Source organism: Tribolium castaneum, chromosome 7, assembly GCF_031307605.1.
Source record: "Tribolium castaneum strain GA2 chromosome 7, icTriCast1.1, whole genome shotgun sequence".
Taxonomy (NCBI): Eukaryota; Metazoa; Arthropoda; class Insecta; order Coleoptera; family Tenebrionidae; genus Tribolium; species Tribolium castaneum.
The window spans coordinates 5408536-5427464 of NC_087400.1; the positions used below are offsets into that span (position 1 = coordinate 5408536).

Sequence of the window (18929 nt, forward strand, 5' to 3'; positions counted from 1 at the left end):
ATGAGACATTTTATTTGGAAAAAATTGCAGAAATGTTAAGCTTTGTACAACTTTGTTCCTTACACTTTTTTTGTATCCTCAACCGTATTCCCAGCGTTTTGATAAATATGCGACGTTGCGCAAAGAATTATAAATTTGCGTCCCATTTTATATTTTTGCGAATGCTGCGAATACGGTTGAAGATACAAAAAAAGTGTCAGAAACAAAGTTGTAGAGAATTAAATTTACTATAAAAAAGTCTCCTACACCATATTTCTATCTTCAACGATTTTGGAATAAATTAACTTTCCAATATTTGACCACCGGCAAAATGAAACAAATTGTTCGGTTGAGTGTCTTTGAACGACTTTGAGGTCTAAATGGCTGAAGATAGAAATATGGTCTCGCGGTCTTTTTTGTAGGAAATTTAATTCTCTACAACTTTTTTCCTAAGATTTTTCTTGCATCTATAACCATATTCGCAACGTTTTTAAAAATAGAAGCAAAGTGCAAATTGGTAAAAGTTTGAAATTTTTTTAAATATAGTTTACGAATTTTTTTGCATTATGTTCATGTCCTACTATTGTGACTTTAATGCTCTATCTGTCTGTATTTTTTTGTTTAATATGTGTTAACCGTTCAACAAATACAAGCATTTTTCATATTCGTTGCACTCAAAACAGACGGTAATGAAACAAGTACGCCCTCTGGCGACATTTATAAAACTATCGAGGACGGGAACGTTTTACTTGTACGTTCCTAACCTTTAGATATCTGTAGTCCCATATAACGTTTTGCTGTGTTAATTTTTTTACTGTTAATAATTTTATTTTGTATTGTGTTTCACTAATAAATTCACCATTTTTCAACGTTAATTAATTTGGAATGTTTTCTTGTTAATTTACCCTTTTGTTGAAATTACATGTCACGAAAGCGAGTTAATAAGCAGGTATTCTATTCATAATTCGTGCTACAACTAGTAGAGTCACAACTTATTCAATTTTGCTGGAGCGCTTGTAGTTTGAGTAAAATTAATTCTCTTTTTCAGCTGAAAGCTTTCAGACCTCACACTAACACTGTGCAAGCGTGACATAGCTTTAAATTACTTCCGTAATAATTGAAGCTGTAACTGTCACTAATTAATTTGAATAAGTAACCTTGAAATTCGAAATGAAAAATTCGTACATTCCAGAATCTTGAGAATGTAATAACTCGTTCTTCTAAATGTAAATGAATCCGTGTTGGGAGTGTAATAAAATTTCAATTTGAACCGCTTTGATTTAGCCGAGCGGTTTTTCTAATGAAAATCTTGAAAAGCCGGCCCTAAATTCGGATTAATGGAATTTTAATAAGAGTGCAAAAAATGGGGGTATTTATCTATTTCTCGATAGAACTTCGATCCGTAAAAAATCTACTCTAATGAAAATCCGCGGCCAATTACGAATCAGCGCTCTAACAGGATTTAGTAAAGTAATTAATGAAACTCTAATTAAATTTCATTCGACGAGGAGCGGAACCAAAGCCAGTCCCCGCCTAAAAACGCAAACAGGAATTTTTTTCAAAAATATATGTTTTAATTAAACCGTACTTAGACTCCGTTGCTGCAGCTGCACTCCACAAATAAAGCGCTTTAATACGGTCTATTGAATTTCCCCCGAAAATGAAAAAATTAATATCTTGTCGATCGCATTGTGCGCAAACGCGTCGCCGAAAACAAACCAAAAATTTAATATAAGCACCCCTTCGAATGCCGAAAACGGGCTAATTTGCATCTCGGAATGCGCTAACAAGACCTTAGCCGGGGGCTGTTCGAGGGCCTTTGTCGGGGGCGGCGATGTCGCCCGACGATGCCCTCAGCTCACACTTTGTTCGCAAATCCTAATTACTAGAGGGCGAAAGCTGTAACACGCTATTTAGGTTTCATATCGCGTTCGCAGTGCCGCACTCGGTAATTTCCAACGATAACTGACTTGTTATTTGCTCACGTAATAACTAACTCTTATTTTCGAGGGAGTTGACGCCGACTATTTCGGGCAAAGCGAATGGAAAGCGGGATGACCGATGCGACCAACCACCACAAAGCTATTACTTTTTTTTGAAAATATTCATTGCTAATTACAAAATATTAAAAGGTCCAACAATTGGGTTGTATCTACAAGAATCATCTGATTCCGCTTCAGGATGATAGAACTATTTTTCAAAAAGTATAGTTTTGCTACTACTATTATTTTCTAGTCAAGTGCTGTTTATCAAAAATTTTCTGAGTGGAACTGCAAATTTTTTAAATAATAATAATAATAATAATAATAATAATAATAATAATAATAATAATAATAATAATAATAATAACAATAATAATAATAATAATAATAATAATAATAATAATAAGAAAAGGATAATAATAATAATTTATTGCCAAAAGATTACAAAAAAAACATAAGGGCAATCTAAAATAAAAATAAATATAATTCTTACATGGAACGACATAGACTGTTGTATTGTATTATATTTTTATATTGATTTTTACTAATACAAATCTTCTCGATCTAAATTAAAAACAAAAAGTTAAAAGTTCAGTATACGTGTACAGTTACGATAAAAAACTATGACACCCCTAAAACCACAGCCACAAATCGATTTGAAGTGATACGATTGTGTGTACTTTTGGTTAGTTAGTTAGTTTGTAAAACTAACTTATTGGATGAAATTTATGTTCTCAAAGATTTTAGTCGAATGCTATAGAGCCCGGTTGTTAAACGTGTCATTCATTTTGATCGTGACTGTACAGTGTTTAGAGCGACATATTGTGTTATTTCTTTTCGGATTTTTTGAGTTATTCAGATAGAAAACAAATGTTTATGATAAATTTTTTTATAAAATTTTGCAACCATCTAGTTTAAATTAGCGATTTAGAGAAATACATATAAATTTTTTTCACGTATCAAATTGTGCAAGGAGTTTTTTAATTTTTGTAGAGAACTATGCTTAAAACGGCTTTTGACTGTAAAAAATAGTGACAGTCACTAGTTAGAGCCCTATTTTTTTGTTTTCTTGAAATGCGTTAATTTTTAGACTGGTTTCGTTAAAATACGTAGACTTTCAATAACTTTGTGTTCATAAACTTGATTAATAATCTCAGATTATCCAAATTTTAGACGAATCCTTAAAAATATGTTTGTTTAACTTAACAAATGTCAGAATTAGACGATTTGGCTCGCTTTTGGCTGTATTTTGTCAAAAAATTGTAAAAAATCCTAATACTAGAGTGTTCTAAGAAATTCCATCTCGCAGTAGTGTTAAAAATATGTAACAATAAAAGTCTGTTATCAACAAATACTAACTACTATCATCAATGATTTATATAATACGTTTACACCGGTTTACAAAAACGTCATTAATTTAATCCACAATTAAATGCGTGATTAAGTGATCACGTGACCAGTTAAAACTAATTTGATTGGTCTATTCACGTTAATGAAGCTTTCTATGAACTGGCCTCCAGGGTCAATTTACACAAAGCCAAATTAAGATTTAATTCAAAATTAAACTTAATTCAATTAAGTTGCAATTTAAAATTCATTGACAAATATCAAGTTAATTGCGATTGAAATTTAATTGCAATTAAAATGTCTTGTAAACCGGTTTACAGAATCGTCATTAATTTAATTCGAAATTAAATGTGTGATTAACTGATCACGTGACCAAATTGAATAAATGTGATTGGTCCATTCGCGTTGTTGACTTTTACCAACAAATTAAAAGCCGGTTTACAGAATAATTTAATCGCAATTAAATTTTAATCGCAATTAACTTGACTTTTGTCAAACTCATCAATTCAAAAACTATTTTTTTAAGTACTGAAAATTTTAACATATTAGTACTTTTCACCTTTGTTCTAAAATGTTTTTTTGATCATAAAATGATGTTACATTCTGACCGTTTGTAGGCAGCGTTATATTTTTTTGTAATCTTATACAGGGTTAGTCAATAATGGGTTATTTCCGACGTGTCCTAAGGTGCAACCAAAAATACTAATTGCAGTTACCAATTGGAAACTGATTAATTTTTAAAAACCTAAATTGGATCAACATCGGTTTTTGTCTTTTAAATAATAATTCAGACATAACCCACTAGTGACTCACTCTGTACTGTCACCATTAAAAATAAAAATCAAAAAATAACATAAACTAACATGTGATTTACCCAGATATTTATTATGAAGTAATTCTATAATATCTGTAATTCTTCGATAATATTAGTGAATAAAAGGGGTTAATAATAAATTAAATAAAAATAAATAAACGTGCTAAAAATATAAAACTGTATATTTAAAAATTAAGGTCAGCCAAGTTTTCTCCAATTTTTTCCGAGTTATTTAGTGCTCTTAGTTGTAGCGTTAAATTTTGTTTGATAAATTAGAATTTGTGTAATTAAACATGAGCCTCATGAAAGCCATTTGTTTGTGTATAAAAACGTAAATTGTAATCTGGTGCGAATCGAGTCGGAGCGCCACCAAGGAATGCAATTATGTTCATGTTGTCATCTCTCGTGAACTATTCCCGTATATCTGAATTAAAGTTGACAGTAATCATGAAAAGCAACGCATTCCAATTTTCCGCACGCCGAATAGGAAACGTGTTCAGCGTCCGTCGTCGTCGTTGAAATTACTCAAAAACTAAAAAACGTTGATTACCTTTGCTAGCTCCGTCGGGTCCCCGAAGAATCGTGCACTCTTCTATAGTTCCAAAAGGCGCGAATAATTGTCTGACATCTTCTTCGGTTTGTTGCTTACTGAGCATACCCACGAACAGCTTTCGATCTGCGGTCGCAGAAAAATAAAGAAAAAGTTAGCAAGGGTCGAGCAGCTGCGAAACACATAAACATAACTAACGCAGGTGCAAGTCCATTGAAAATTCCGCTAATATCGACACTCAAGGTACGAGCTTAGGAGCTAGCGATCGATTTACTGGAACTAGTCATCGGGAAGGATCCGGGATGGAGGGATTATTAGAAAGAGTGGTCGAGCGTAATTGGATCAAAGTCGCTTCTAAATCAGGACGACCCATAAAGGATCATCAAAAACGCGCCTCTCCACCGACCCAGAGGTCATTATAGCCCAAAGGACTGCCTGCTAAGATAATGGACGGAACTTTGACGACTAATCGCTTTTTGCGACCGAGGCTAATGTGGAACAGTGGAGAATTCGTACAAAGTTGCACCGAACTTGAGACTGCTTTATGATTTATGAGATTCTGCTAACATCCGACTTTGAATTTCATATACAAGACTGATTCGGAGCAGACGGAGAATTAGCATAATTGGAAAAAGAATGTTTGCATTTCATGTCCTACGCTACACTCATTCAAATCACTTTACAATCAATCTAAACTCAACCGGAGAAAAAACCCCTTTCACACTTTATTTTGATCAAAATTTCTAGTTTTTGCCATCCATTTGCAAAATTGAAAAATCCCAGCATTGTTGTTTATTTTACGACTGACTTCCGCGCTGTTTACCTAATGATGAATCGCAATCAATTAACAGTTTTAATTTTCCTAAATAAATATTGTGCGAAAAAAATGTGCGTTATTAAAAAATGGAAAAACTAACTTGCACGACTAAACATTAATTGCTTTTTGATTCTGTGTACGCTCTGGGAAATGGTGGTTGTGTCAATGTCTGAAATATTCCACCAAACATTGCAAGCAGTTCCCATAGGGTTGCTTGTCACCCTACTAGTCTCGCCTGTCGTTTCAAGTTTCAAGTTCAGTGACAAATCTAAATTCGAGGATGGTCATAAAATAGTGAGAGTGAAAAGAGCAAATTTTGATGAGATTGGAGCAACAAAGCTTGTTCTGGTTAAAAATTAAAATATTCCGTCGTTTTTCAATAATACCGGGTTTCGAATTCGTATCAAAAACTGAACAATTAAGAAAAAAAATATCAGTCTTGTACATTTCGAAAGTTACTAAGATAGAAACGATATAGATATGAGCTGTTTTGCCGAAATGAAGGAAAGTTTATCTTAAAAAGATTCCTTCTTTCGACGAAGAGTTAACTCCTCATAGTATTAGTACCTTGAACAAATATAACTACAATTTTTTTTTAATTATTTGTAATGTTGTACCAATCAAAATTAACTATATTAAAATTTGTTTCTGTAATTTAAATTTTGAAAAAAAAAAACAGAACAAATCATTTTTAATTAAATTTCCAATTGAAATATTGATTGGCAATCTGGGTAATTTTTCCAAAACTTGTGTATGATTGTGAAATAAGACAAATAACATAAGTAATGTTAAAGTTGCCAGCTTTTAATTTATAACTGGTAAAACCACTTTGAAGGGTGTTACCTATCTAATAGTTTTGAACCTGGTATTTGAGTTGGCAATTGTTGGCATCATTAAAGTTGCCAATTTAATATAAAAATTACAAGTCACTTTGACAGAAAACAAGATAAACGCACGATATAATAAAACACAGATTTGAAAATAGTCTCAGATCAGCAAATTTTAAGAAAAAAATGTTCTCCCTAGATCATTTAAAATTGGCAACTTAATTTAAAAATAGCATTAAAACAAGAGTTTTGAATATATGTTTGAAATCTGAAATTGAATTATACAGAGAAAGAAGACGTCTTCACATCACTCAACGTTGCCAATTTAAATTAACGAGAAGTTTAATGTACAGTTTAGCAGAACTTTAGAGCTGGAAATGGTTTTTGGTTCTAAACTGAGTGGGTAAATTGAGCTACGTAGAAAACATAGATATTACTTAATTTTTTTAATATTTGTAAAGTTGTACCAATCTAAATTAAGTACAATTATTAAAACTCATTATCATATTTTATATCTTGAAGTGGTCTCTATACTTGGCATTCAGTTGGCAACGTGAGCACATTAGAGAAAGAGAAAATGTTTTTACATCAATACACGTCTCTTTCATAAAAAACTTTAATTTAAAAAATAGTCTTTGAGTCTGAAATTAAATTGGCAATTATTGGCATCACTAAAGTTGCCAACTTAATGTAAAAATGTGAAGTTATGCATATTCTATAGTTCTAAATCTAAAATTAGGTTGGCAATTGTTGGCATTATTAAAGTTGCCAAGTTATTCTAAGTACAGCAAGCAATATTATAAAATATTAGTCATGAATATAGTCTTACAACTCGAAATTGAGTTATGTAGAGGCAGAAAACGTCTTCATATCAATCAACGTTGCCAACTCGGTTGCCAATTTAAATTAACAACAAATTAAAAAAAAATCCTACAGTTTAGCAAAACTAAGTGCTGGAAGTGGCCTTTGGTTCAAAACTAAGTTCGTAAATTGAGTAAAGTAGATGTTGTCTGTATGTTATTCAGTGTTGCCAACTTAAATTAAGAATCATACCAACTCGGGAAAGTATTATAAAACAACGAAATAGTTTTTAAATCTTAAATTAAGTACATCTTGAGTAACGCAAAGATATTCAATGTTGCCAACTCAATTTAACAACAGTAGTTGGTAATTTTCTCCTTGTTTATGTTGAGTTTAGATTAATCATCAAAGTTGTCGTTGCATCAGGTGCAGGTGCAGGTCGTCCTTTCGGCTTGTAACACATATGCGACATATAAGAACAGAGGTGGGATAGGAGATGTATTTTAGGGGGTACATGACAGTGCTCTGGTAGTTGCGTTGTAACATTACGCGGCGTACACTTACGATACTTACACAGGTGCGCCTATCGCGCACGGGTCCGGTGCAGCCCCTTCATGGGTGAGCTTTAGGCCTTGGCCACGTACGCGTGTGGAAGCGGCTGCACCTTGCAGTGTTTAAAAAGTATATATATAATAACGGAAGACATGGAAGTTTGCACTATACATTCAGAGGTATACACAACGTCTAGACATACATCGAACGAACGAGCTGACCATTGCTGCACAGGAACAACGCACTACAACAGTCTAATACGCACGACACTGTCACAACGCCACAACAAGGACAGGACGTGGTCTTACTTGACCGGGTCCGGGCGGGTCGGGAGCTAGCTATCTCCTCGTTACCTTGCCCCTACTTCCAGCAGACGCCGCCGCAGCTGATGCCGGCCGCCATCGCGAGCTCTGTAATCAGAACAGACCTAGCAGCGGCGTCCTGGTGCTTATCGCCGCTCCCTCCACGACACCAACTGACGACTAGTCGGGAGGGACGGCTAACCTAATCTGCAATCTCTTTGCCGCAACATCACGCAGAACACACTGTGCCTAAATCACCAAGTTGGAAGTCGAAGCGTACCGCAAGGAACACCTTCAGGACCACTCCTGTTCGAAATGCACCAAGTGGTGCCAAGTGGACACCAAGTGCCTAGTTTAGGTGTCTGTAGCCTTTGGACGATCCAAACCAAAACTTTGGTCAACATTGTACCATATAAAATTGTTCTATTAGGAAATAAGCTTTTGAGTTCTGTATTCTGCCACAGTCTATTTGGTGATAATCTACTATTGTCGGGAAGAGATTAACACAGATTTATTAGATCGAACTGCTCTGCCTAAGTGTGTCAAGTGAATTGCGCCGTTTAAACTAAACCATATTTTTGGTGCCATTTAAATATCGCTTAGATCGAAAAAATAATCCAAATTGCGTTATTCGTGAATTGTATAATAAAAGAATTAAAATAAAAACAGCAAAATAAAATTGAATACACTTCAGGTATAATAACAGCAACAGAAATTTTATGCCATTTTGCTAAAAATAGAGACGAAGACGGAAGGAAAACCTAAATTTGATGTGGTTTGGGTGATAAAGATAAGATAAGGAGACAGAAAATAGCCAAATTTCCGAAGTGCCACATAATCGTGAGGTTATTTATCTTCGAAATAATAATTATGATGTTAAACTTTAAAACTTTATTTTGTGCAGACTATTTTGTGTAAAAAATTATGGACTTTAAGATTTCATTGCTAAAATTTTTATTCAACACCACTCAAGTTTTGGACGCCCCTGATTAAAAATTTCTACATTTTTGATTCTCAAATTCGATTAGGCGTATAAAGATTATTTGCTGTCCCAAATTTTGTAAATTTATCTTCCATGGTTTCTGAAATATTGGAGAAAATCCATTATAAGAAACACCCTTTCAGAGAGTGTAGCTCTCTTAGAAAACGTTTTTCGCTCATGTTTATAGGAAACTTTTGTCTTAAAACTTGTAACCTTTTTAAGCAAGACCTATCAATATTGAAAGTATGCTAAACATTTACAAAAGTCAACAAACCTTACGTTTCTTCTTGTAGCCTGATGATGATTTAATTAAAATCGAAACGTCGCTAAAGTATATAGCTTATTTACATCCCTGCCCTAAACAACCAACAAGTTCTTCCGACTCTGTATATCTAATTCCAAAAACTTTTTCATCAATTTGAATTTATACGAATCTTTTTTTCTCTTTCCCGAACTCTAAAAAAATTTCTTAAAGCTATAACTTCAGAATATTACTTTGAAACTTTGGGCTTTTAGGCATTCTCTTTAAAAATGTTTTAGTGTTTCAAATTTGTTGGCTTTTACTAGTAATTAGTCCAATTTTCAATTTTGAAATTGTTTATGTGATGTAATTTGTTGATCAATATAAAAATTCTCAGATAGTTTTTCGTTTTCGAATCGAAAGTTCTTTGCTTTTTTATTAAAAACCAGTGTCGGTGTAGTAGAATAAGTTTCTCTTTTTGGTCCGAAATTATTACGTTTGCATTTCTGTCTACACTCAAGTAGGTATAGATTGTTGATACAGTCACAATAAAAAAAACGACACCTCTAAAACCACAGCCACAAATCTTTCCGATATAATACGTTTATTGCGTACATTCGTAAGCAAACCTGTTTGCTGAAGTTTATTATCTAAAAGATTTTAGTCGGACTTTTGTTATCCGGCCTAGTTGGTGGGAATGTCATTCCTTTTGATTGTAACTGTACATTACAATATTTTAACAAAAAAGTTTCCACATGTAGCTCTTTCTGGTCTCTATCATCCCTACATCATTTTTTTTTATAAAATTGAGTTAGCGCGATTTATTTAAACTGCACTTATATCTGTAAGCCTAGCTTTGTTAAGCAGAACCGGTGTAGTTAGTCCCTAGAGATAAAATGCTGTGATTAATAGTTGAATTTGCTAGAAAACTGTTAGAACTTTGAATTCATATCTAATTCCTCAAACTTCTTTGATAAAAATAACGTATTCGTGAAGAAAATGTATTATTTTTCCTTAAAATTCCAAGACAAAGTAATATTATCGCCTAAAAAGTGAAATTTGCTGTTGGTTTGGCGTTTTAAAACCGATTCCGGTCTAAAAATTGTTTGCAAATACCTCATCGATCCCTCATTCCGCCGTCGGTGCGCATTCCCCTTTAATTTGAAAAGCCCTATCCGTAGATTTATGCTCTTGACTAAAATCTAACGATACGGAAACTCCTCATGGTTAGCTGGATGGACTATTCAACGTAAATTTGGAAACTTGAGTAAAACGCTTGAGCTCGTCGGTTACACAATAAACATTTGTTTGTGTTTGTAATAGTGATGTTGCTGACAACGTTTAAAACCTCAAAGTAAGTAGCAAAGAGCTGAAGCGTGTGCATCTTAAACCAATCGGTGTCTGTACCTCATTTTCATTGTCAAAGAGTTTGGAAGTTGGCAACTTAATGCTCTTCGCTTGATGATTAGGAGATGCGAAATTGCAATTACTTAATTAAAAGCTTTGGAAACGAGCGAAAATTAAGTTAATGATGGCCTTTGAAGCGTCAGAAATTTATTTTAGTAAAAATGCGATGTGTGCTGACTGATGTTTCTCTTTGTCTGGTTTATGTCTTCCAGTCGTTTGAATTGATAACCGATGTCTCCTGACTGGGCTATAAAAGTACTCTTTTCTTTTAACTTCCCATCCACCTTATCTGCTTTCCGCGTTGTGAGCTTTCTATTACGTCTTTCTTGAATGCTTAATTATGGGATCCCGAATTCGATTATCATCAAACATTCAAGGGGTCCCTCGGATCGATATTCGGAATTCATATTAGATGAGACAAGGGTTACGACCACGTCAAACGTCTCCAATCCGTGTAAGTTTTTTATTCAGAGCCCTTAACACCCGCCAAATCAGGCGTCGAGCAACTAGAGATGTTCTTATCTCGCTGAAAAATGACGATTGCGATGCAAAGAAGTGCCGGAGCGACACAATTCCGGTCTAAATAATGCCGTTCCTGAGATCGAAACAAATAATTAATCCTATCTCTTCGTAAAATCGGAGACAGCTATTTCCTCGCATAATTTAATTACATCTTTGAAAGGCTTGAGATAATCTCGTTTTACTGTTTTTGATGAGGGACTTTTATTTCGATAAAATTAGAACGTGGCGGTGGGGGGAGGAGGCGCGCATAGCGCGCCGAGTTTAATCAAAATCATTTACATTGTAACCAAAATTTATTGATTTACTCTTTACCTCGAGGCTCGGCTTACAATAACAAAAACTAATTGGTTATTCAATCCAGAATCTCGATGTTGACGCTTGATCGATCTTTGCTTTGATAATATTCGCTTTTTTACAACCTCGAAACGAATCAAAATTTACTTGTTTGAAGACGACAAAGAACGGGATGCCATTACCAACTTCATCGATTGCCAAAGCACAAATAATTACCATACGAAATCAAACGTCGACACATGACTCGATGCAGACGCCCCACAAGGCACGTTCAATTAAACTTACTTTGAGAAGGGAAATAATTGCCATAATGTGCCACTTAATTGCGCTCCGGTATGAATTCGGAGTCGTTTACCTCGTACACGAGGCAATCATGAACGCCGAGGGAAAACCAAAAGCAAAATAAGGATACTGCACCCATACAATGGGCTTTTTTCCTACAAGGGAAGTAATTTCATATCGGGGCACTGCACCCCTACACCCTAGAGAAATTCAGTTTTTAAAACGCGGAGAATGCGTGACATGTGTGACCCGCAGGGCGCTCCACGGGGACCCATTCTTTTCCATTCCAAAAAACTGACCCAAATTTTAATTGATTTCAACAAGACTGATGCTGATTTTTGTACAACGTGAAGTTTCTTGATGGGTACAATAAACATAATGAAAAATAAATAGAGAAAAAGGAGATAACGATGAGCCCAGTAAGCACACAAACGTAGATCTAACGTTTTTTTAACGTTACAACAGTTAATATAACGTTATACGTTAAAATGTCTAACGTTGTTATTTGGTTGTATAATAACGTTTTTTTTAACGTTTACGTTTCCTAGTTTAAAAACCATTTTTTTACTAAAATTGTCTTAACTAAAAGTTGGGTTTACGTATAAAATGTCAAAAACCTTAAAACAATATTACCAATCGTATTTACTAACATTTGTTTCAAACGTACAATTAATGTGTCAAAAAAACTGAATTTGAGATTTATGGCACTGTCTAACGTTAAAGGAACCTTTCCATTTAACGTTATATTAATGTCGTGAAACTAAGTATAAATAAAAAGTAATTAATTGTATAGAAAACGCACAGTATACAGAGTCGCTAAAAAGTATAAATACAGCTAAATATTTTGAAAACGGCTTAACAGACCACCTTAGGATTTGGAAAACAGTTAAAACTCTAAGATCTAAGATGTTTTTCAATTTTCTATCACCATTTATTTTAAAAATACAACGTAAATTGCATTTTTTTTAATGGCACGAAGAATCAAGTTTAATACTAAAAAAAACATTTTTCTTAAGTCAGTAAAGTAATATATACCCTTAGTTTTATTAAAAGAAAAAAAAATTAAAAACTCATTTGTGGAATTCTGGAAAAATAAAACTAAATTAGCTTTGAAACTATTGTTATTACTGTTATTAGCAATCTGTCGCTTGTATATTAGTCAAAAATTAAACTTATGTCCAATAATTAGATTATCAATGGTACATTTAAATGAAAGAAATTATACTGATGGTTGGTTATGCCGACAGAACGCAAAGTAGTTAATAGAAATCATTTTGAACAGTTTTTATAACATAAAATTATGTATTTCGTGTTTTTATTAAAATGTGTTCCTTTTCAGTTAAAAGTGTTATTTTAACAATTGATATTAACTTTTACTTGATTTTTTTGATCAAACTTCAACCGGCAAAGAGCTAACGATAGTTATTCGGAAGTGTCCGTAAAAGGAGGTTTTACTGTAGTTCGATATTTTGTTTTTAGTTTCGATTAAAATAAAGTATGAATGTGTTACAACACAGAAAATAAGCTCTTTTTAAAAATATTAAATTTTACCCTTCTTACTATTTAAAAAAATCAAGTTAGCCTTGTATCCTCAGAACAATTGAGAACAAAAATTCGATAAACATCTGAAACGATAGAAATTAAACACTCCAATCTAAAGCATATACAAAATTTTAATTAATTTTGATGAATAGTTTTTATAATATTTAACTGTATCTATACTTTTGAGCGACCCTGCTTATGCTATAGTTATAAGTTATAACTAGACTTGTATCTTTTTCTGACAGTAAAATATAAAAAATGATATAAAACACATAAAAAAATACAAAATCAGTCAAGAACAGACTTTTAAAACAATATGGAGTTTTCAGAAAATAGAAAAAAGTACAGTGCTGGTAATTATACAGTACCACATTTGAAGTTTTATTTAAAAGATAACGTGTTTAAATATTTTATAACTGTGAGAAAAGCAGGTTATTTAAAATAGTATTTTGAATGTTGAGTATAGGATTATTCATTAATAAGTAAAAAAGTAAAAAAATAGTTTTCCTTAAAAAAGACAAAAAAGTTACGTAAATAAAATTGCAGTCTAAGGGTATACTTTTTTCAAATTTCATATGTTATAAATATAATAGTGTTGGATTATCTAAATAAAAGTCATTTTAAAACGTTTACGTTGATTACTAGTTTTATTTTCCTAAAATTTGACGTTATATTAACACGTTACAAAAACGTTTAAATAGTTATTTAAAAAAACGTTAATGTTTTACGTTAAAGTAACGTTAATTCAACGATAGAAGTAACCTTTTTGCAACCTAATAACGTTTTTTTCTTGACGTTATTTTTACGTTGAAATGTGGAAAACGTAAGAAAACAAGATAAAGTTTTCATTCTTGATTACTGTCGTAGCTTCAGCTACAACTCATTCAATTATCGATTGCGTCGTTTAAAACACGTAGGACCTGCTATTAGACATCGAATATCGTGTTCATGACACAATATCGTATCTTTTTTTAGCAGCGGTGTATTATTTCCGTGTCACGCAAGTACCTGTTGATTTTTCTTTGCCACGAAGGCTCTCAAACCCGCTTGTAATTGTCTCCGAAATGCCATCTGCTATTTTCGCTCACGCTACACTCTAATTTAAACTAATTCCTCTTCGTTCGATCTAAATAATTCAGTCATTTTTCCCCCGGTGGGGTTGTTATCGAAGTTGAATGAAGGCTTCCACCCCTTTTCCTCTAAAGTGGAAATGACGTTTTGTAGTACGCGTGAATGTCACAAGCAATGCCACGTGAAGCGCGTGCACATACACACTTAACACAAGAGCTGTCTGATTTATGTAAATACCTGCATTCAGCGATTGTCGTTTGCATCCCTTTCATCTTAAATTGCACGCTTAATGCTTGCTCATCTCTCATAACTTTCCCGTTTAATTCCTCGAGTGTGTGCGCTACGAAATTATACCAGCTCTAGCAGCGGAAAAAACGCCAAAGCAAAACGAAAAACAAATCTGGTTCGCGCACTCAATCCGTTTACATTAGTGCTTCGGCAAATATTTTAAATTTAGCGCTACACCGAACGGATTTCCGGCGGAATTAATTCCGGATTTTTCAATCTAGAGAGCGCGGTTTCTTTTGAGACACTCGCTTCGCTCGTCGGGTAATTAGATCGTTGGTGCGATGTGACATAAATCAGGCATCGCGTTATGGGCGTAACAAATCAGATAGAACGGAATTAGTGTAACAATAAGTGTTTCATAAAGCTGATAAAGTGATAAGCTCGTGTGACTGATTTGGTGTTCATTTAGATTGCAGTAACAGGAATAATATTTACGTAATTAAGGCAATAATAAAGTTGTGTTGTTGGCAACAGGAAAAACATCAACTTCCAACTTAACGATGATTGATTGCGTTTGAAAAGTTAGAAGGGTTTCTTGGATCGATTTCGGGTGCACAAATGTGTTCTACGTTCGAATCGTCTAATTACAAACGACAAAACGGTACAGAAATCTTACAGGAGTTAAAATCGTTCGTCTTGGGTATGAATAATGTAATTGGGGCTGCAACACCTATATAGTATATACTCCGTTTTAAAACGAAAGTTGCGAAGAAAAATATCTTGAGAATCCATTTAAGTTAATTAATGCTGCGCAGTGGCAGCATTAAACTGCTAGCTTCTAATTGAATAATGAATAATGCATATCATGAAAGGAAAACAAGAACTTACCTCCGCGGTTTTCACTGTCCGCTGGTTTCACTTGGATGGGGCGGTTCATCTGGAAAAAGAATTCCTTTTTACTCCAACAACGTCAAAATATTTTTACAAGAACTACGATGAATCGCAAAGTGTTAAACACCGCCGCCGGCTGCTTTAGATGCATTAAATAACAATAAGTTTTTTGTCTTGCACTAACCACAACATCTAAGAAGTTTATTATGAATATTTCATAAACATTAGTCCACTAGACGCTAGCTAATGGAAAAATCATTAGGGGAGCTTTCGACTGCATTTTTAATGAGAAATACAAAAACTGACGTTGGATGGGTGCAACACAGACTGATTCCGTATAAATGCAGGGTTTGATTCAATTTTTTCTGATAAGGAATGGCGCCGAACGCCCACACTAATGCGCATCGAAGATTGCGAAAAAAAAAATTATTTGGCACTTTACTATTTTGTAAATTAATTAATTCAGTTACTTTGCTAACCTTAATAAACCGAAAAAACTACGTATATAATAATATTAATAATAAAACTAAAAAACCTGAAGAAAAATAATAGAAAATATAGAACAAGAAAAAAATAGCAAAAAAGTAAAAAAAATATGGGAAAAACAGAGATTAAAAAATATGCTTCTATTTTATTACGAAAATTCTTTACCAAGAGTTTCTCTTTAAGCAAATGACAAGAGTTGTATAGGAACTTTATCGTATTCTAAGAAAGTGATTTTTCAAATGTTGCTGTTGCAACTTTTCTTGAATGAAATTCAGTTTGAAATAATTATTTTTATTGTATCTCAATAAAATAGTCACGAACAAAGGTCACCAAGAAAGAGTTACTTGTTGCGCCTTAGACTGATTTAGATTTTTTTAAATAAATGGCAAAAATTTTAAATGATAAAAATATAAAAATGCGGATTTACGCATTTACTCGATTTACTCGACTGAATTTTAACCAAAATGAATTATCTCTCTCAGCAAGCACCCAGACGAAGATTTTTTAAGTTACAATAACGGTGGATATAACTTATACGTTGAAATTTACAACGTTGATATTTGGTTGTATGATTACGTTTTCTTTTAACGTTTATGTTACATAATTTAAAAACCTTCTTACATTTTTTTACCAACGGTAAAGTACGTCTTAAAAGAACATTGATATTATTAATAATCGTAATTACTAAGGTTTGTTTTAAACGTATAATTAACGTTTCAAAAAAACTTCTGAATTTGGTTTTTATGGTAGTGTCTAACGTTAATGTAACATTTTAATAGAACATTATGTTAATGCCGCAAAACAAAATATAAATCAAATTAACTAATTAATTGTAAAGAAAATAAAAAATATCAATTTATATGGAGACTTTTATTAACAACTTCTATATCTATCTATTGCAGTGTTTGAAATAATCGCAAAAACAGAATTTTAGCTCATTATTTTAATTTTTAGTCGAGTAAACTTTCAAAAAACACAATAAAAGAGTGCCATTAATAAACGGAAATGTTAGATTTGTCCCCCCTTTCATTCAAGAAGTTCCAAAGTCGATGGCAAACTGACTGAGTTACTTTACATAATTCACTGAGTTAGCAATAACTATAATTACATATTATTGTTTTGCTGCTTATATGATAATAAAACAGCTAAAAACTAAGTTTGACAGTTGGTGACCATTTTGCAAAGTCTACTTAATTAACTATGAAAATTACAAAGTAAAATCCATTTTTTGTAATTTTTTTCAAAAACTGTAAGAGATAGGTATAGGACTTGATTGCTGTTAAGAAAATAAAGTCTATCTATCTAAAAAAACTGAGTTCAAAGTTGACCCCAATTTCTCGTAGTTACGAAAGCTCATCCATTTTGAAAATAACATACTTGAATTCGAAATGTCGATTTATTAGAATATATAAGAAGTTAAAAAATTTCTAAAGTAGGCCTTGAAAGAATCACTAATGTTGAAACGAAGTATAAATCAGCAAAATCCTCTAGATTATCATAAAAAAATAGAAACATTTTTCGTTAAGTATCAATAATTTTATTAAAGTACTAACAATAATAGTTACTGTTACTAATTTTTGACATTTTTATAAAACATAGATGATGAAATTATTGACCGCAATTATTTGATACCCATTGTGATACCAACTGGAAATGTCGTATAGTTATGTGAAACACGCTGTATATAACGTGTCGAGATGTTAAAGAGAAAATCATACACACAGCTTAAATGAGAAAGTGAGATAAGTTAGATGAGTGAAGCAAGCTAAAAAAATTTTGAAAGAAAAAAACAAAAAAAATTGCGGCCCTTATTATTGCAAAAATAGAAGTTTATAAACATATTATACTCTTAATAAGTACAAAAAAACTCAAGTCGTATTCGGAATTTTATTTCTCATCTTTGGAACGATTGATCCAGGATTTGTTAAAGATGGTCCTCCAGGTGGTGACGTTTTAGATTTTTAGAAACGGGATAAAGAGACGGAGTTTTAGCAATTTGGCAGTTTTAGTTTTTGAAAAAAAATGTTGCATCCCATTACTGATGCAGCATTTGCGTTGTGTTTATTTAATGTGGCAATTTTTACGTGATTAATTAGATTCGAGGCATTTAGTCAGCTGTTATTTCCCACTGCCATGGCAGCTATAATCCCTCCATTTGCCGAATAAAATCACTCGAAACGGTGAAACGTTCAAATAGTTGAACAAAACTGTAAAAACTGGCATAAAACATCGTCCACTGGTCCATTTGATCGCAATATCGGCTTAATTAGAATGTCGTCGATCGGCAACAACCACCTATAATTCATATCTCACATGTTCCAATTGCAGAGAGAATTCCGCGCTAATTTACTCTGATGACAGGAAATTAAAGTCGAGCTTCTGTCCATTATAGAGGAATGTTGTTATCGCCTATCAGTGCATTTCCAGTGGCTGCTATTATAGCCGTGCTATGACCGATGTCTGTCATAAGCGCGTAAGAAGCCCGACAGCTGTAATAAATTACGAGATTGAGCCGTTTTCGGATGCGGATATTGATAATATGTCAGTACCTGTCGGGTGTTTTTGATAGGCCCTGGATATAATCACCGAGATTGACCGAAGAAATCGGTTAACGAGCTTTTGTGCAGGCAAATTTTGTAATTTATTTTGGTATTAACCCTCGTGATTGAGGGAGGACGATCGATAGTTGCCACAGCAGGGGCTGAACCAACTCCTGAACAATCAGGGTGCAGTTTCGCAATTACAAAATCACAAGACGAGTTATTTATCTCGGCTTGGAGCAATAAATTGTCGTTATTCGCCACTCATATTGACAAATATCGCCAACTTATGGATGAAGACAGTGAAATGATAAATGGTCAATAAAGCCGGATTAGACGGCGAAACAAAGCCGGAAGAAAGATTACGAAATTCTATATTCGAGTCGCAATTTTTTTTATTGATCCTCCCCATCCCGCCAGCAATTTTCGGAAAGAGCTGACCCACTGCCTGCGATATTATTGAAAGGGTATT

General features: G+C 33.3%; 1 protein-coding gene across 17 annotated transcripts in view; it reads right to left on the reverse strand.

Moving 5' to 3' along the window:
* The window catches only part of bru3 (bruno 3), a 456798-nt gene that overhangs the window by 51003 nt on the left and 386866 nt on the right, over nucleotides 1-18929 (reverse strand). For 13 of the 17 annotated variants that reach the window (XM_015984037.2, XM_064357773.1, XM_015984039.2 and 10 more), the window contains 2 exons: nucleotides 15429-15477; nucleotides 4673-4798 (listed from right to left, as the gene is read on the reverse strand). In XM_015984037.2, coding sequence (XP_015839523.1) covers nucleotides 4673-4798; nucleotides 15429-15477 — 175 coding nt within the window. Of the gene's footprint in view, nucleotides 1-4672; nucleotides 4799-7690; nucleotides 7781-7871; nucleotides 7892-7977; nucleotides 8080-15428; nucleotides 15478-18929 lie in introns of those variants that run through there. The other 4 variants (XM_064357777.1, XM_064357776.1, XM_064357775.1 and 1 more) reach the window with 4 other exon arrangements.